Source organism: Borostomias antarcticus (assembly GCF_949987555.1).
Source record: "Borostomias antarcticus genome assembly, chromosome: 18".
Taxonomy (NCBI): Eukaryota; Metazoa; Chordata; class Actinopteri; order Stomiiformes; family Stomiidae; genus Borostomias; species Borostomias antarcticus.
Genome location: NC_140251.1, coordinates 12,435,338 through 12,455,337, shown reverse-complemented (window position 1 = coordinate 12,455,337; position 20,000 = coordinate 12,435,338). Strand labels below are relative to the sequence as shown.

At 53.6% G+C, this 20,000-nt stretch overlaps 1 protein-coding gene across 2 annotated transcripts in view; it reads left to right on the top strand.

Moving 5' to 3' along the window:
* mob2a (MOB kinase activator 2a) overlaps positions 1 to 20,000 on the top strand; it is a 67,850-nt gene that overhangs the window by 16,536 nt on the left and 31,314 nt on the right. The window contains exon 1 of one of the 2 annotated variants that reach the window (XM_084452979.1): positions 9,499 to 10,017. The exons of the other annotated variant lie outside the window; for it this stretch is intronic. Within the exon in view, the coding sequence (XP_084309105.1) occupies positions 9,980 to 10,017 (38 nt within the window). The 5' untranslated portion in view covers positions 9,499 to 9,979. Of the gene's footprint in view, positions 1 to 9,498; positions 10,018 to 20,000 lie in introns of those variants that run through there. 2 annotated transcript variants of the gene reach the window in all.

Sequence of the window (20,000 nt, the reverse complement as noted above, 5' to 3'; positions counted from 1 at the left end):
CACACCAGCGCCGGAGACAGGTCTGGCTGGACATATTACCATTCTGCAATAGGGGGGGAAAAAACGCAGTATTTCTTTAAACCAATCACAGTCGTCTTGGGCGGAGCCAGCACCGGACGCAGCCAGCGACTGTGCTCTTGCAAAATAGTCTGGATCGAATCGAGAGAATCTCTCGCCCCAAATCAGATTAATTTGCATCGCCAGACTCGCCACTGATTGGGCAGTGTGACAACGAATGACAAGGTTTATTGCCAAAACCTACATCCGTTCAGATTAGGCCTCGGCTAAACTCGATGGAGATAGAGGCTGAAGAGATGTTTAGAAGCTCGATGTTTAGATGCATCCCATCACCACCTCCTCTCGCTCACTACTGACTTGGTCACTCCGGGTATATGAATATGCATGAGGAGGGTAGCTCATATTATTATGAATATGCATGAGGAGGGTGGCTCATATTCATAGCACCTGCTGTCCTAATACTGTCGGAGGCAACCGAAGCGACGTTCTGAAGGAGGATACACATGCATGCTTTGCAGAAGCATTTCCCAGATCAAAACTCACACCCACAAGCATAAGCCAATCACACGTGCACCAGTGACACTCACTCCACTACTGGCGTAAGCGGAGTTTGAAAAGGGGAAAGTTGAAGCGATGACAACGTGGTACCACATGTTTAGTCTCTACTACACCACTGTGAGCGCGTGCTTTCCGTTAGACAGGCTGTGAATCAAGCAACACATTAATAAATCTGCCAAATGAATGTTTTTATAACTAATCAGAAGCTGAATAAATGGGGAATGATGGGAAACAACCATTGGATCCGAATGACTTTTCGGCTTATATAATTCAGTACTTCAGATGTTTTCAGAAAACTTTAGCAATACAGATTTTTTGTATCCAATCCTATAAACCTGATGGCCATTTTCCAGATCATTGATTTAATTTCACACTGGACCTACCTTTGATAAGGAGATGGCATACTAATACTAAGCATACTCAGCTGTGCATGCTAATTTCATTGAGCCTTGTATTTGATTCCATAGATGAGAAATGGCTCAGCTGCAACCATAGAGTATTTCAGTCCATAATCAAACAATAACACAAAGTTAGAAGATAAAGAACCTTGCGTCAGAGCTTGAATTGGCACTTCATCAGTCGGTGGTGGCAGCGTGTAATGCAGGAGTGACCGATGTGTCCCCAGATTGTCTTCTCCGCCCTCGCTCACTTCGTTCACTCCTCCTCTCTGAGAGGTCCGGGGAGTGGGGGAGGAGTGGTGAACGGGCAGAGGAAGGGAGGATGTGTGGAAAACGTGTTGGGATGCACTCATTGTCAACATGCAGACTTTTCATAGGGACTGGAGTAGATGGGTGTTATTACCTGGATCAGACACAAGGGGGCAGTAGCTTCCCAGTCAGTGTTGTACCTCTGGTGGAGGAACGTGTTCAGTGCTTTAAAATGCTCCAATCCTCCTCTGTGGAGTTAGATATCTTGTTTGGTCAATTATTTTTAATAGATCTCATATTGATTTCTCCTTTGTTTGATACAGAATAATAAGCTGATGCAGAATGATTCCTCATGTCCAAGAGAGATGTGTGTTGTGAACTGCATGAGAGAGAGAGAGAGAGAGAGAGAGAGAGAGAGAGAGAGATCAATCCAAGCATGAAATCAGATGGTGACGCTGTGTAATCTGGGCTTGCAGGCCCTCCTAGAGAGCCCTGGTCTGTCTCTCTCAACACCCGCCCCTCGTCACATGACCGACTCCAGCAGCATACCAACAATACCAGACAGCACGCCGCGCCAGCCCCTCCCCTTTCATCTCCTCGCCTGTCCTTAAAGTTGCCTTAGCAACTAGGGGAAATTCCATCTGTCAGGTTACATTCCGTCTGCAATCCGACGGGTTGAGGGTTTGAGGGGACCTATAAGGCCGTAGAAGAATGTCCCGCGTTGCTGATTGGATCTCAGCATGTGTGCATACTTTGACTCAGGTGTGGCGACACCTCCAAGCTTCTTCTTCTTCTTCTTTGTTTTGCTGTTCTCTATTGTCGAACAGATACCAAATTATCATTTTTGTAATTGCTTTTTCACAGAGGAGCTCAGTCACTTATCCCTATCAATTCATCATAGCAATATTAGCAATATTGAATGTTTAAAAGCGTACGTAGCCTACTGCACCCTTAACTGCCTTCTTCTAACTTCAGCACCAGCAGCATACTGCCAATAGCAGACAGCTTGCCGGCTAGTTAAACATCAATGACTTATTTTCCTCCCTCAGGCTCCCTGTGCTGTCTCCTTCCTTATCTCCTTAACCCCTCTCCTCCTCTCCTTCATCACTTGGCCTTGGCTGCAGCCTGTAACCTATCAGCCAGCACACGACCTGCTACTTCCTCCTATGACTGCTGGCTGCAGTTACTCCTGCAGAACAGCAGGTGGAGCCAGAGCACAGCCCTCCACCACCACTTCCCATGTGGTTACATGCCAGGAGAGCACTCAAGTGACATCATTGCCCGAACCCCAAACCGAGGGTTGAGTTTGGCAAGATTCACAATTTCCTGAGGAATTCTCACCTCATAGGTCGGGTTGCATGGCATTTCCTCTGCAAAATTGAATTCCTCGGACGACATGGGCGCTTCACATCGGTCCAGACCAGGCCAGCGTTCTCCCAGCATCCCCCTGGAGCCAGTAAGTAACCAGGAGTCTGCTTTAAAGATGGAGAGGTTGCAGTGTGTAACTGGAGCTTCCATTTTGGGCCGGGACCAGTTTCTCTCACGTTTTCCCCCCCGGTGACCCCCAGAGAGACGGCTGTAAAGCGTGAGTTATGGGGGGCGTCCTCCTCAGCTTAGACTCTGGCTGTATGTTGAACACAGACCCGTGGCGTCAGTCTGACGGCCTGCCCGCTCCTCTGTAGGCTCTTTCATTCCCAGGCCCCTGCCCTGGCCCCACACTCACGTGTGTGTGTGTGTGTGTGTGTGTGTGTGTGTGTGCGCGCACACCAGGTTACATATATGGCTCCGATATGTATATTCATATGTCTCCCGAGTGTTTCTATGGTCAAAGATAAAGGCCATTTTTGGCTCCTGTCAACGTAACGTGTTTCCTCTCAGTATCACCCTTCTGCTGCTCCCCACACCTGAGTGTGTGTGTGTGTGTGTGTGTGTGTGTGTGTGTGTGTGTGTGTGTCTTTGAGGGGGATGGGGGGTAAGAGCTGCTCTATAAGGCACTGCAGTCTCTCTGGAAACTTCTCTACTCAGCCCAGTAGCTGTCAGCAGGAGGGAGGGAGGAAGATGGATGAGGAGGAGCATGACGAGGGAGGAGGAGCATGATGAGGGAGGAGGAGCATGATGGAGGAGGAGGAGCATGACGAGGGAGGAGGAGCATGACGAGGGAGGAGGAGCATGACGAGGGAGGAGGAGCATGATGGAGGAGGAGGAGCATGATGAGGGAGGAGGAGCATGAGGGGGGAGGAGGAGCATGAGGGGGGAGGAGGAGCATGAGGGGGGAGGAGGAGAAGGAGCATGATGGAGGAGGAGCGTGATGGAGGAGAAGGAGCATGAAGGGGGAGGAGCATGAGGGGGGAGGAGGAGAAGGAGCATGATGGAGGAGGAGCGTGATGGAGGAGAAGGAGCATGAAGGGGGAGGGGGAGCAGGACGAGGGAGGAGGCTCAGCTTGGATCTCCTCTCTCGGCAGGGCGACCATCTTGGAACAAACTGCGTCAACGAAGAGACGGGAGCGACGGGACCTTTTCACCTCCTCCCTCCCGCCCTCGACGCGCTGACGACAGCGACCACGACGACAGCGATGACGACGGTAGCGGCGGAGGCCGAGGATCGCGGCGGCGAAGGTCACGGCGGCCCTGGGGAAGGAAGCAGAAACTGACCACCGGGGGGGTTTTTGTTTTAGTATGCGACCACACGAAGCGCTGCTGCTCTTACGCAACATGCGGAGGAGGGGGAGGGGGAGGGGGGCGGAGAGAAGGAGCGAGGCGCGAAACGAGAGGCGTGAAAAGGCCGATGCGGGGCCGTCGTAGGGAGATGTGAATGAGAGAGGTGGAGGGATGAATGGAGAGAGCAGGGAGGCGGGGATGAACAAACAATAAGCTAATTTGGCAGATGAATGGATGTAGGAGGGCGGGAGGGGCTTGTTTTGCGGCAACAACAACAACAACAACAACAGAGGTTTATGGTCTGCAGTCCCCCCCCCCCTCTCTTCTCTCCTTCACCACCTTCGTCCTATCCCTCGCTCCCTCCCTCCCTCTCTCCTCCTCCCCTCTCTGGGAGGTGTTGTGTAACTCTGCGGTTCGAGGGAGTCCAGCAGCAGAGACAGAGATTGATCGATCAGCACTTCTGGTACCACTCTGCTCTTACAGTAATAAACAAGCCAACATGAGGGCTACTGCAGCCAGACACGCACACACACACGCACGCACCCGCACACACCCGCACACACACACACACACACACACTGCTCTGGTGCTGCATAGAGAGAGAGCAGGGCAGGCAGCACACACATACACACACACACAGAGTCAGATTACGTCATTAGCTCTAACCTGTTCTCCATCTCTCCATATCATCCTTCCTAACATCCCTCTCTCCCTCCCTTCCTTCCTCCCTCCCTCCCTCTCTCCCTTCCTCCCTCCCTCCCTCTCTCATCCTCCCTCCAGTTCTTAGTCCCTCTAATACTCCGTTTCCTCGTCCGTGTGACCAGTGATCTGACCTGAACGGACGTCTGTGTGGACCAGTGCTTTTATCTGTCCCTCAGTCCAAGTGACAGTCACAGCCAGTTGACCGTCTTCTGTGACTAACCGCCTTCATCTCTCTAGCTCTAACTAACTGTAAACAGCTTCAGTTGTGTTGAACACACACAGACCTGCCGACACATCCCCCGAGGCTTTGGGGACCCTGCGGGTCGATGTCACGTTGTTGTCACTTCAGTGTCACATCAGTCACCTCACCATAGCACACTTCTCTAGACTGTAGTCAATGTTCAGCCCGTCTCCCTAGTGACTGTGTTGAGTTTAGGACCAGGGTGTGTTCAGGTTGTGAACCAGAGGGCATGGTGGGTCTTTGTATTACCATGTGAGCAAGGCTACATCCCTCACCTGGTTTAACTGCCCAGGGCAGGAAGCTAGGCGCTAGTAAGCAGTGGTTACATTGGGCTGTAGTCATGGGTAGAACTAGATGCTCATTCCAGGTAGAACCTCCTTGGTGGTTGGTGGGGGTTGACAGGACTACATGAACTCAAGATGTCTGTGAAAGATAAGTGGATGCTCTGATCTGATTGGTCATGGCAAAGCTTAATGTGCTCATGATTCTGTTTGCCCAGTAGAATCCCATTACACACGCGCCCAATAGCCAGTGGGTATAGATGTTATTAATGAATTTATCATCAATATTCTTAGCTTCAGATCCGTCTCACTTCTGTTGTTCACAGGTGTGGCTTTGGAGCATGCATGCTGTCCTCTGTCTGTTTTTCAAGCATGAGAGAGGAAATATAGTCTAGCCTGTCAGATAAGAAACGCTCTTGAAACATGAGATCAAGGCTTCTCCGTGTCTGCATGGAAAACAAATCTCACGTCATCAATCATTTTTCATGACTGGAAAACGGATAATATAATTTGTATTTTTTATTGTGCATCGACTTTGGAATCTAATCCGTTTGTATGCCTACCATTTCAAGTAATGTGAAAAATCACACTGCATTAATAGTAGCCTGTTGTATATTTAGAAAGTCTTGAAATTGATGCGTTGGCAGCGACGAGGTGTTGGGATTTAGGCGACGTCATTGCCTTTTGACACAAAGAGCGTTGAATCACACTGAGTCACACTTTAGACGCGGAGTTTGCAATAATAACACTGATTAAATTGTAGATATGTAGGCTAATGGCGCATCGGACTTTTTGTTTAATTGAACCACGGCTTGAAAACCCTGGCCAGCATCGAGGCAGGGGAAGAGACGAGGGGGCGGAGGTCTGGAAGGAGCGAGAGAGAGAGCAGAAGAGAGAGAAGAGAGATAGAGAGAGCAGAAGAGAGAGAAGAGAGATAGAGAGAGAGAAGAGAGATAGAGAGAGCAGAAGAGAAGAGAGAGCTCGTTCCCTGTCCGCATCCGTCAAACACACGGTCGTTTTCGAGCCGCATCGAGAGCTGAACGCGATCAATTCTGGATTTCTTAATCCGATTCCTATCGTCCGGTATGAGGTTCAAACGGAACGGCTCATATACTTTAAATAGGTAAGGATCGTCTTCTGTTCTCACTTCTCGGGTTACTTTCTCTGGGAAGTTGCTCGGATGCTTTTGCATCACACTCATGTTGTGTACGTGTCTGGTTATGGATCCCGCATCATTACAGCTTTGTGCTTTTCTTTGTTGAAGAAACGCGTGTTTATGATCAGGCTCCATAAAGCAATCTGAAGAATAAAAACCTGTCAAGAAAAAGAGTTTATTTCCGGATGAATTCGGAGTATTATTCCAGCGGGTAACCATGAACATGAGCCGTAGATTGTTTATTTTAGGTTTTTTTCTCCCAAATCTGATTTTGGTCGTGATCAATCAAGCTGAAATGATTTGATGGTTTGTCAGTGTTGTGTCAGCTTGCCATTGGGTTGCCCACGTGTAGGGGGGGGGGGGGGAGGGTCTCAATCTCTATCGCTTTTGTTTCTCTTACATTGAGGAGAAACCGAAAGCAGCTAATGATCCCCCAGAGATCTGTAACACCCTTTCCTCCCCTCCTCAATAATACCAACACCCCTCCTATAGCAACCGTGTGTGTGTGTTGCCCCCTCGCCCTCTCTCGTTGGCAGGATGGCTGTGTATACTGGGCCCATCCTTTCACCATGTCCACACCATTAAAAGTCCAGTCACGAGTTCTCTCTCCCTGGGCTGTGCTTCATCATGTTATCTCCAAGTCAGAAGTTAAATGAATGAATAGACTTTCTTTGTCTGCCAAGCAAGCAGACTTCCTGGGATTGGGAAGGTTAAAGCTGGCCTCTGTAACTGTTCCTGTGATGTGGAAGGTTAAAGCTGGCCTCTGTAACTGTTCCTGTGATCTGGAAGGTTAAAGCTGGCCTCTGTAACTGTTCCTGTGATCTGGAAGGTTAAAGCTGGCCTCTGTAACTGTTCCTGTGATGTGGAAGGTTAAAGCTGGCCTCTGTAACTGTTCCTGTGATGTGGAAGGTTAAAGCTGGCCTCTGTAACTGTTCTGTCCAATTCCCTGCTTTTCTGTTGATCTGGATGTTTTGATGGGGCTCCTAGGCCCGAGGTTGAGAAGGTGCGCACACTAACACTGAGCACACACTAACACGGAGCACACTAACACGGAGCACACACACTAACACGGCGCACACACTAACACGGCACACACACTAACACGGAGCACACACACTAACACGGAGCACACACTAACACGGAGCACACACTAACACGGAGCACACACTAACACGGAGCACACACACTAACACGGCACACACTAACACGGCACACACTAACACGGCACACACACTAACACGGAGCACACACTAACACGGAGCACACACACTAACACGGCACACACTAACACGGCACACACTAACACGGAGCACACACACTAACACGGCACACACTAACACGGCACACACACTAACACGGAGCACACACACTAACACGGAGCACACACACTAACACGGAGCACACACACTAACACGGAGCACACACACTAACACGGCACACACACTAACACGGAGAACACACTAACACGGAGCACACACTAACACGGAGCACACACACTAACACGGAGCACACACACTAACACGGCACACACACTAACACGGAGCACACACACTAACACGGAGCACACACTAACACGGAGCACACACACTAACATGGCACACACACTAACACGGCGCGTTTGTTGAGAGTGATTGTTGATGTAAGGGCAGTTTCCTCTCCTTCCTTTTCCCTCTGGCCTTATCAGGTACAGGCACTTCCACTGCCCCCCCCCCCCCCTCTCTCACACACACACACACACACACACATTCCTACCTCTTATGTACTGAAACACAAAGGGACTAACGAGTTCTGAGCACACATCCACTTCATCACACGGGCACAAATGTGAGAACGCGGTTATCGGCCAACTCCTACTGCCTGCTGCGTCTGCGTCACGGGGTGACAGAGAGTGGGAAGGTGTGTGTGTGTGTGTGTGTCTATCTATCAGAAGGTGTGTGTGTGTGTTCATGCATAGACAGGCTGGAGGGGTAATTAAAAGCCAGTGTTTCCAAGTGTGGTCAGGGGCGGGGGGGATGATGACGTCATTGGATCTAAGTGTGCTTGACCGCTGGTGCGGTCTCCTCTCTCCTCCTCCCATCTTTCATCTAATGATGAACAGACACAGGAGAGAGAGAAGGGGGGGCTATCCGGATGCGGGGTTATATCATGGCGCCGGCTGCAGGAGGGGTCTGGTTACTGCCCCCCCCCCCCTCTGGGGGCGTCGCTAGGCCGGTAACGAAATACTCAACCCCATCCTTACGTAATACGGACGATCTGGGCGGTGTACGTCTTTGTCCCCTTTTCTATAGAACCCCCCACACACACACACTTGTACACACACACTTGTCCGTTTGCACTGAGCCTGTGTGGCGGCGCCGTGGTGTTTTTTTTCTGCGAGGCTGTGGTGTGATCTGACGTTGATGGAGCCGGCCGTCTCATCATGGCGAGGGTTAGTCCTGCGTTGTCTGTCTCCCTTCCGCGCATGCGCGCGCGTGTGTCTACGCACACGCATGCGCACACACACTGCTCTGAGCACGGGATATTCCACCTGCAGTTGTGGGACACTGCAGATGACAGACAGAGGAGGAGGGTGAAAAGAGTGAGGAATTAGAGGAGTGTAAGAGAACATACTGGACAGAGACAGAGGTCCTTAGAACACCCCTGGGTCCTTCACCTCATTTGCCCACACAAGTGACCAAAGAGCAGCTCGGTGATTGGCTAGATTCCTGGGTGTGGATCACAGCGGCAGTGACTCCTATTCCTCCGAAATGTGAATGAATGATTAAGAACTGTGTGTGTGTGGGAGAGGGAGAGGGAGAGAGAGAGAGAGAGAAAGGCCCTTGTTGACTTTGAGTTGACAATTACCCATCTCTGCTTTTGCAACATGCCTGACATTTCAACGGTCATGTTTTAGTCTAAGGGTCAGTTAACTGCACACTAACTGGATTAGGATCAGGTATGTCTCTGAGGAATGTTTGTGTGTGTGTGTGCACGAGCGTGTGTGTGTTTCAGTTCTTGTTTAGGATGCAGATGGCAGAGATTTCTACAGACCCCCTCCCCTATCACTTTCTATCTTTCTGTCACTCTCTCCATCCCTCTCTCTCTCTCCTCCCTCTTTCTCTATCTCGTTCTGCCTCTGTCCCTCTCTGTCTCTATTTTCTCTCTCTCTCTCTCTCTCTCTCTCTCTCTCACCCGCAGTCCCCCCTGTCCTGCCCAGCAGTCAGCAGTTTGTTTATGCGAGTGTGTTTGCCAGCCTAATCTTCCCGCCTTTCAAGAGGGAGCCAGCGAGCGAGCGAACGAACGAACGAGGGAGGGACGGAGGGAGAGAGAGAGAGAGAAGGAGAGAGAGAGGGAGAGAAGGAGAGACGGACACTAGCTTTACTGAGGAGAGGAACACATTTTGAACGAGCTCAGTTTTTTGCGTGCCGTGGACTCTGTAGTGTGTGTGTGTGTGTGTGTGTGCTGACTGGACCAGTAAGAACGAGTGTGTATGTGTGTGTGACCTACCTCACGCCAAGGGGACATCGGTCGCGTGCAGCCAGTCGTCACAGCGCGCGAGTGTGTGTGTGTGTGTGTGTGTACGGAAGGTGCTATGCCTGAGCGGGGCTCTGGGACTGCAGCCCTCCTTCACCTGTAGTTGAGAGCGGAGGAGGGGAACGGAGAGAAAGAGAGAGAGAGAGAGAAGAAGAGAGCTGGATCGGACGCTCACGAACGCAGCACCGCCTCGGGAGCCAGCTGGATGGGGGTTCTGGTGTGCTGCGACTGCTTCTTCTATAGGTACTCTCTCTCTCCCTCTCTCTCCTTCTCCCTCTCTCTCTCTCTCTCTCTCTCTCTCTCCCCCTCTCTCTCTCCCTCCCTCCCTCCCTCCCTCTCTCTGTATTATTGCTGCTGAGTTGATCCATCCCAGTCCTTGTTGACACTGTAACTTTCTCTCTATCTGGCTCTACTCTTTCTCTCCCGCTGGTTCTCCTCTCCTCCCTTCTCTCCCTTCTCCTCTGAGAAGGTTATTGTGGTTCTCTCTCTCTCTCTCTTTCGCTCTCTCCATTTCTGCGTTGCGGCTTGGCAGAGACATTTGAGGACAGCGATGCCGTTGCAGAGATTTTGCTGTAGTCTCTGGGTATGGAGGGAGGGAGGGAGGGAGGGAGGGAGGGAGGGAGGGAGGGAGAGGAGAGAGAGAGAGAGAGAGAGAGAGAGGGAGGGAGGGAAGGAAGGAAGGAGTGAGTGAGTTAAAGCTCGTCCACAGGGCTGGAGGGGAGGTGGCACGTAGCCAGTCGCCTTTATGAAACCCAGGAAGACGACAGGCCAGGGTACGGTGGGTTTGGGTTAGTTAGGGAGTTGGTTGGTGAGCAGAGAATGGCACACAGCCGGAGTGAGCAAAGGCGGGTCGGAGGGGAATGGCATTCAGCCAGCCTTCTCCCTCTGTCCCCCCCAGCTCCTCTCCTCCTCTGTCCCCCCCAGCTCCTCTCCTCCTCTGTCCCCCCCAGCTCCTCTCCTCCTCTGTCCCCCCCAGCTCCTCTCCCTCTGTCCCCCCCAGCTCCTCTCCTCCTCTGTCCCCCCCAGCTCCTCTCCTCCTCTGTCCCCCCCAGCTCCTCTCCTCCTCTGTCCCCCCCAGCTCCTCTCCTCCTCTGTCCCCCCCAGCTCCTCTCCTCCTCTGTCCCCCCCAGCTCCTCTCCTCCTCTGTCCCCCCCAGCTCCTCTCCTCCTCTGTCCCCCCCAGCTCCTCTCCTCCTCTGTCCCCCCCAGCTCCTCTCCCTCTGTCCCCCCCAGCTCCTCCTCCTCTGTCCCCCCCAGCTCCTCTCCCTCTGTCCCCCCCAGCTCCTCCTCCTCTGTCCCCCCCAGCTCCTCTCCTCCTCTGTCCCCCCCAGCTCCTCTCCCTCTGTCCCCCCAGCTCCTCTCCCTCTGTCCCCCCCAGCTCCTCTCCTCCTCTGTCCCCCCCAGCTCCTCTCCTCCTCTGTCCCCCCCAGCTCCTCTCCTCCTCTGTCCCCCCCAGCTCCTCTCCTCCTCTGTCCCCCCCAGCTCCTCCTCCTCTGTCCCCCCCAGCTCCTCTCCTCCTCTGTCCCCCCAGCTCCTCTCCTCCTCTGTCCCCCCCAGCTCCTCTCCCTCTGTCCCCCCCAGCTCCTCTCCTCCTCTGTCCCCCCCAGCTCCTCTCTCCCTCTTTCCCCCCCAGCTCCTCTCCTCCTCTGTCCCCCCAGCTCCTCTCCTCCTCTGTCCCCCCCAGCTCCTCTCCTCCTCTGTCCCCCCAGCTCCTCTCCTCCTCTGTCCCCCCCAGCTCCTCTCCCTCTGTCCCCCCCAGCTCCTCTCCTCCTCTGTGCCCCCCAGCTCCTCTCCCTCTGTCCCCCCCAGCTCCTCTCCTCCTCTGTCCCCCCCAGCTCCTCTCTCCCTCTGTCCCCCCCAGCTCCTCTCCTCCTCTGTCCCCCCCAGCTCCTCTCCCTCTGTCCCCCCCAGCTCCTCTCCCTCTGTCCCCCCCAGCTCCTCTCCTCCTCTGTCCCCCCCAGCTCCTCTCCTCCTCTGTCCCCCCCAGCTCCTCTCCTCCTCTGTCCCCCCCAGCTCCTCTCCTCCTCTGTCCCCCCCAGCTCCTCTCCTCCTCTGTCCCCCCCAGCTCCTCTCCTCCTCTGTCCCCCCCAGCTCCTCTCCTCCTCTGTCCCCCCAGCTCCTCTCCCTCTGTCCCCCCCAGCTCCTCTCTCCCTCTGTCCCCCCCAGCTCCTCTCCTCCTCTGTCCCCCCCAGCTCCTCTCCTCCTCTGTCCCCCCCAGCTCCTCTCCTCCTCTGTCCCCCCAGCTCCTCTCCTCCTCTGTCCCCCCCAGCTCCTCTCCCTCTGTCCCCCCCAGCTCCTCTCCTCCTCTGTCCCCCCCAGCTCCTCTCCTCCTCTGTCCCCCCCAGCTCCTCTCCTCCTCTGTACCCCCCAGCTCCTCTCCTCCTCTGTCCCCCCCAGCTCCTCTCCTCCTCTGTCCCCCCCAGCTCCTCTCCTCCTCTGTCCCCCCCAGCTCCTCTCCTCCTCTGTCCCCCCCAGCTCCTCTCCTCCTCTGTCCCCCCAGCTCCTCTCCTCCTCTGTCCCCCCCAGCTCCTCTCCCTCTGTCCCCCCCAGCTCCTCTCCTCCTCTGTCCCCCCCAGCTCCTCTCCTCCTCTGTCCCCCCCAGCTCCTCTCCTCCTCTGTCCCCCCCAGCTCCTCTCCTCCTCTGTCCCCCCCAGCTGTGTTTGCTTGGACACCGTGTTCCTTCCCGAGGACGTTTGTTGTTTTTGGGTGCTGCGCACGGTCAGACTTTGACCCTCTGGCCTGCGAGGAGGACCTGTCTGGTTGTGACAGGTCTGTGTGCTGGTCCTCACCAAGCTAGCGGAGTTAGCCCTAGCCTAGCTAACACAAGTGACTTAGCCTGGTCCTCACCAAGCTAGCGGAGTTAGCCCTAGCCCAGCTAACACAAGTGACTTAGCCTATGTCTGTGTAGCCTGCAGTTTAAGCTACTCCCTGTTATTATTATTATTCTTGTTGTCTCAGCTAGTCCTAACAGAGAGGCTGGATTGGACTGAGCTCCGACCGACTTGGGAGGAAGAGATGTCTTTCCCCTCTCTTGTGGTTGTGGCGTTAGCCAGCGTGGGCTAGCGTTAGCTGCAGTAAAAGTCTATATTTAACCTAGCTCCTTACGGAGGGTTTAATGATGGGGGGGCCAAATTATAACCCGCGCGCGCGTGCACGCACAGCTGCCTTACATTAGAGCAGCGAGCTCTGTGAGGTTCATAACAGTGTTGACACTCACGCTCTCCTCAGCGCCAACAACGTGCCCTTTATGCGTGTGTTTGTGTGCGCATGCGTGTGTCTGCGTCATGCATATGATCTCGCCTATATGTGTGACACACACACACACACACACACACACACACACACACACACACACACACAGAGTCTTTGTGAAAGCGAGGCCAGTGCCAGCCAGGTCTCCCAGCAGCCTTTGCAAGGTGCAATTATCACCAGACCTGGGGTGGGACTTGGCTGGGGCGTTGACGTCTCATTGGCTCATTAACGGGGAAATGACTGACCGGTTCTATTTTGGGCACTTCCTGTTACATCAGCACCACCGTCAGCTAATCAGGCGCTTTGGCATCGATGTGGTGTCGGAGTTGAGTTTGTGTGTGTGCGTGCGTGCGTGCGTGCGTACGTGTGTGTGTGTGTGCGTGTGTGTGTGTGTGTGTGTGGGTTGGTTGGTTGGACACACCCAGGTGATGGGGTTTGTGTTGACCTGAGGTCCAGGACACGGCAGCACCTGCTCCCAATGCAACCCCACTATGGTCGTGATCTTCACTTCACAACATGGCCGGTGGTGATGGCGTTGGCGGTGTGCGACTCACAGGTCTGCAGGGCCGAGAGGAGGTTATCATCATCATCATACTGTAAATGGGGTAGATCTGGGGTGGGGGGGGGGGGGGGTATATCAGGGTACGAATGAACAGATGGTGTGTGTTTTTTTGAGCTGATGTCACGCATGTCCACTGTTTGTCACACGCTTAGCAGGCCAGGCGTTATCTGGGTTAGGGTTAGGGTTATCATGCTCCAGTGACCGCCCCGAGAGTTTAGATCTGAAGAGAGATGCCATCGTTATCAGTGAGCCGGTCCTGGAGGGGAAGCACAGACCGGCCCCCACGCCAGCGGCCCGTCCCCGAGAGCACACACACACACACACACACACACACACACACACAGCGGCCAGTCCCGAGAGTCACCAGCTTCAATGGGCCGTGTGCTGCTGGAGACGAACACACCCTGTCTGGCTGCACGGAGGGAGAGAGAGGGGGGCAGAGGGTGTGTGTGTGTGTGTGTGTGTGTGTGTCCATACCTCACAGTGCAACCCTCTCTGACCTTACCGGCTCAGTATGTGAGAGTGCTTTCCTGTATATTTGCCTATATTGTACGTTGTATTCGCACTGTCCCGTCTTTGCGCTGTCCTGTCCCATCTTTGCGCTGTCCCGTCCCGTCTTTGCGCTGTCCCGTCCCGTCTTTGCGCTGTCCCGTCCTGTCTTTGCGCTGTCCCCGTCCCCAGCCCTGTCCAATGTCGTCTCCGCCAGTCTGTACACCGTTACCCTAAAGGAATTCCTAGTATGTGTAAATCATAAATCATTCACACGGCGAATAAACCGGTCTTGAAGCTTGAGATGATGAGTGGGACGGCCTTGCGGTAACCTTGCCTTCGCATCTAGATCCGCACCATCAGCAGCGCGCGCGCGCACACACACACACACACACATACAGACACTCCCTATCCACTTGGCCTTTTTGTCACTAATCTCAAGGAGGACAGGACAACGGACGTTTGAGACAGAGGAGAGGTTTGATCTGTGTTTGATCTACATGGCGGGTGTGCCTCGGAGGCGTCTGGTGGCGAGGGGGTCCCATATTGTGTCTGGGAACGGCAGTCGCTGTAACCTTGCCCCTCCTCAACCCTGAGAACGAGAGGCCCACTTCAGGAGAGACAGGAAGTGCCTGGGCGCCTCACTTCCTGTTTATGGAGTTTGTCCCAGCCAAGCGAGGGTGAAAGGAGGGTGTGTGGGTGGATGGCGAGAGCAGCAGAGAGAGAGAGAGAGAGAGGGAGAGAGAGAGAGAGAGAGGGGGGAGAGAGAGAGTCTTAATGATGCTACTCTTCCTATTTCTTTCTCTTCTATCGTTCATTCTCTCTTGCTCACTTCCTCTCTCTCTCTTCTCCCTCTCTCTCTCTCTCCCTCTCCCCCCCTCTCCTCTCTCTCTCTCTTCTCCCTCTCTCTCTCTCCCTCTCCCCCCCCTCCCCCCTCTCTCTCTGTCTCTCTCTCCCTCTCCCCCCCCCCCCCTCTCTCTCTCTCTCTCTCTCTCTCTCTCTCTCTCTCTGCGTAGCGGTGTAATTGCCCCAGTGCTGCAGTGCGCTTGGCAGCTGTGCCCTCATTTGATTGGGTGATGTGCCATCATCATGTGACATGGCACCCTCACCCAGGATGGACAGTGAGGAGAAGGGAGGAAGGTTGAGGCGCAGGAAGCAGACAGGCGCACGTATCAGTGTCTCTCACCCGGTTCACCCCTACACCATCTTCAGGTGATCACTGAGTCACACACACACACACACACACACACACACACATCCGGGCTATATTTAATCTGAGAGCGGTTCTCCAAGCTGGGCTGCTAGAGGGAGGGGTTCTGAGGGGTCTTTCACGGCACCCCCTTTCACCGCACCATTTAAGGGCACTTATTGATTTGACCCCTGACCCCCCCCCCCCCCCCCCACTCTATAATTCTCTTTCTTATTTCCTCATCCGGACATGAATGGCAGCTGCTTCCACCCACTTCCAACCTCACTCATTCAGAGGCCATCTGGGGATGGGGATTGTTGTCTCTCACACACACACACACACACGCACACACACACAGCAGGCTGGCCTGGCAGAGCAGAGCAGAGGGAGAGGGAGAGGGGTGCAGTGTTGTGCTTCGTCCGCGGTGTCTCTGTCATCCCAACGATGTCCTCCTCTCCTCCCGGAGGGAAACGTGTGGCTCGGTCCGGGAATCCAGAACACGACCCGCCCGCTCTCTCTTTGTCTGAACACTGCTCTTTTCTTCTCCTCCCCTCTCCCTTCTCTCCCTCTCTCTCTCCCTCTCTCTCTCTCCCTTCTCCCCCTCTCTCTCCCTCTCTCCCACTCTCCCTCTCTCCCTCTCCCTTCTCCCTTCTCCCCCTAACTCTCTCTCCCTCTCCCATTCCCTCTCCCTCTCCCATCCTCTCTCCCCCTCTCCCTCTCCCTCTCTCTCTCTCTCTCTCTCTCCCCCCCTCTCTCTCTCCCTCTCCCCACTTCCCTCTCCTGCTGTGGTGACGGGGTCTACGTGCTGCTATGTGCTGTATTATCTAACAACACCAGTCCCCTGTTGGGCGTTCGCTCTGGAGAACAGCTCGTACCCTCGTCCTCAGGGCGGGCCGTTGTGAGACGGCCGTTTTCTAACAACCTGACTGCTGTAGTGAGCTAACGAGCAAACGTGCCATGGTGATGGTAAAAGTAGCCTATAAGAAAGAACAAACTCTTACAAGTTTGGCTATTTGTTTTGTTTTTCTGGTTTGTGTTTGTTTTGTTTTTCTGGTTTGCAGTTGTTGAGCGGGCCTGTTGCAGTAGCGTCGTTGTTATTGTAGTTATTATTATTATTATGTTGTTGTTATTGTCGTTGTTAGAGGCCATGACTATTGTTTTTATTCCTAAGTGCTATTGTGAGTTGAAGATGGCTGTCATTAACGCAGACCAGACTAGAAACGGGTTGTTTCTGCCTGCCTGCTACTGCTGCTGCTGTTGTGTCTGGGGCAGGTACAGGGAGGGGAGGTGTGTCTGGGGCAGGTACAGGGAGGGGAGGTGTGTCTGGGGCAGGTACAGGGAGGGGAGGTGTGTCTGGGGCAGGTACAGGGAGGGGAGGTGTGTCTGGGGCAGGTACAGGGAGGTGAGGTGTGTCTGGGGCAGGTACAGGGAGGTGAGGTGTGTCTGGGGCAGGTACAGGGAGGTGAGGTGTGTCTGTGGCAGGTACAGGGAGGTGAGGTGTGTCTGGGGCAGGTACAGGGAGGTGAGGTGTGTCTGGGGCAGGTACAGGGAGGTGAGGTGTGTCTGGGGCAGGTACAGGGAGGGGAGGTGTGTCTGGGGCAGGTACAGGGAGGTGAGGTGTGTCTGGGGCAGGTACAGGGAGGTGAGGTGTGTCTGGGGCAGGTACAGGTACAGATACAGGTACAGGGAGGTGAGGTGTGGTGATGGTGACGTCATGTCCCTTTCCCTGGGGGGTCCTCTGCCTGTCCTGGCCTCGGGGGACTCTGCTGGGGCTGGAGGGACAGGGATGTGACTGGGGGGGGATCTGGGGCTAGGATCTGGGGCTACGATCTGAGGCTAGGATTTGGGGCTAGGATCTGAGGCTAGGAGCTGGGGCTAGGATCTGGGGCTACGATCTGAGGCTAGGATCTGGGGCTAGGACCTGGGATCTGGGACTGGGATCTGAGGCTAGGATCTGAGGCTAGGATCTGAGGCTAGGATCTGGGACTGGGATCTGAGGCTAGGATCTGGGACTGGGAACTGGGGCTAGGATCTGGGGCTAGGAGCTGGAGCTGGGAGCTGGGACTAGGATCTGAGGCTACGATCTGAGGCTAGGATCTGGGACTAGGAGCTGGGACTAGGATCTGGGACTAGGATCTGGGTCTGAGGGGCTCCATCTAGTCTCTGATTACCAGAGGTGTGGTCTCTCTCTCACCAGCCTGCCCTCTTCCTCTCTTTTCTTCTCTCTCTCTTTCCACTCCTTTCTTCTCTCCCTCCAGGACACTAAGATGATCAGAGGGGCCCCACACACACACACACACACACACACACACACACACACAGACACGCAACGTACGCAGTAGACTACATGCCTAAAAGAACACACCATCGATGTCACACACACACACACACACACACAAACCTTAGTTCCTCTGTCAGGTGCTGGTGCATGTCTAATCTACCAGACAGAGTATAATCTATAGTGGATAACAGATTATAATTTATGTAGATTAGAGAGAATGTTGGCCTATGGTGGTTCATTGGTAGCTTTTCAGCACAAATTCAAGATGGATGTTGATTTTGATACCTTTCTCTATAGACAATAGGAATGTTGGGTGTCTGTGTATACCTTGGCTTTGCTTTCCTTGAAGCTAATCTGAACATGCAGACCTATCTAGTAGTTTGGTAGAGTGTATATGATGTTGTTACAGTAGTGTGTGTCATTGTGAATGGGACCCCGACACACACACACTCTGTTGCGTCACTGATGATGCTAACCTCAGAGATAGCGTTAGAGATAGCGTTGGCTTAACCTTGACAGAACATTCTGATCCTGAAAACGCACACTGACGCACGTGTCGTGTGCGCACACACACACACACACACACACAGCAGTAGGACGCTGTGTCATCTGTGTCTGACGGGTGAACATGGATTTGCTGATACAGGAGGATGTAACAGATCCTACGTCGGATGTTCGTTGGGGATCGCATAGATGCTCTGCAGAGTCATCCTCGAACCTCAAACCAGTACTGCTCCCTCCTACCTCCAGGCCATGGTCAAGTCCTACACCCCCTCCCGACCGCTACGCTCTGCTACCTCGGGGCGACTGGTTGCCCCATCACTCCGAGGCCCCTGCGGTCGATCGACACGGTCACGGCTCTTCTCTGTCCTGACCCCTCTTCTCTGTCCTGGCCCCGCAGTGGTGGAACGAACTGCCCACTGAGGTCAGGACAGCAGAGTCGCTGCCCATCTTTCACCACAGCCTCAAAACTCACCTCTTCAAGAAGTACTACAACAATCCTCCCTCTTAAGCACCTATTGTATTTTTAATTTGCTACTCTTGCACTTTGCCTTCAGCACTACATTATGCTCTTAGTCACTTGTTTTAGAAAGGAGATGCACTTGTGAGTTCTGCTGGGTAGTAGTTCTGCTGGGTAGTAGTTTATTAGTACATTGGCTTTTCTTACGCTCAATGCAATTATTGTAAGTGGCTTTGGATAAGTGTCAGATAAGTGTCAGCTGAATGACTCATGTAATGTCCTGCTGGTGTGTTCAGGTAGCGCAGCTGCCCTGAGGAGGAAGACCACGGTGCTGGGGAGGAAGAGGAGCGTGTTTAGGGGCTGGGAACATTTAAAGAAGGAATAGTATGAGATGCATCACCACACTCTCAGGGAAAGGGAGGGACTAGTGAGACGTGGTGAGGTCTCTCTGGCTGTCCTGGGTCTTTGGCTGCTGGCCGGATAGATGATCCCAGCGGTCAGGTTTTATCTGCTGCAGACGGTCAGCGGGGGCGTCGTCAAAATGGAGCTGGCATCACAGGCCTCTGGTGGCTGAGGAAATGGAGGCCGATCCCCTTGGAGAGGGGACCTTCCAACCCTTCCTCTTCACTCTCTCTCTCTCTCTCTCTCTCTCCTATCTCTCTCTCTCCTATCTTTTACCCCAGCTCACTCGTTTGCATGCTCTCTCTCCCTCTTTCTCTCTCTCTTTCCTTCCATCTCTTTCTTTCGTCACCTCGCATGCTCTCCCACTCTTCTCTTTCTCTCTTCTTCATCTTTTAACTGGTCTCTCTCTTGCACGCTCCTGCCGCTCCTCTTCTCTCTCTCCCTCTCTCTCTCTCTCCCTCTCTCTCTCTCTCATCTTCCTTCCATCTCTCTCTTTCGTTAACTCGCATGCTCCCCTCTTCTCTCTCCCCACTCCTCTTTCTTCTCTCTCTCTCTTCTCTCTTCCTCTCTCTCCCTCTTCTCTCTCTCCCTATGTTCTCTTTCCATCTCTTTCCCTCTCTCCCCCTCTTCTCTCTCTCTCTCCCACTCTACTCTTCTCTCTCCCCCTCTTCTCTCTCTCTCCCACTCTACTCTCACTCTTCTCTCTCCCTCTCTCTCTCTCTCTCCCACTCTACTCTCACTCTTCTCTCTCCCTCTCTCTCTCTCTCTTTCTCTCTCTCTCTTTCTCTCTCCATCTGTCTTTGTTTGTTATTGTTTTTGGTCACATGCACCATGAGAATGTCGGCCCTAGCACAAGTTGCGCAACATACCTAGAAACTGGACAAAGGGAGGCTTTTTAAAAAGTAATTTATTTTCATGCCGCGGATCATTTGACTGAATTGTTGTTGGAGTGAACAGATGGTATCAGCGCTGCCCTTTTAAACCATTTTCATTTTTCAGCGTGAGAACACGCTCGTTGAGATCGACTCTGAGATGAGCGCTGTGACGTCCAGCCCTCTCGTATATGAGGCGCTCAGCATTTCTCACATTCT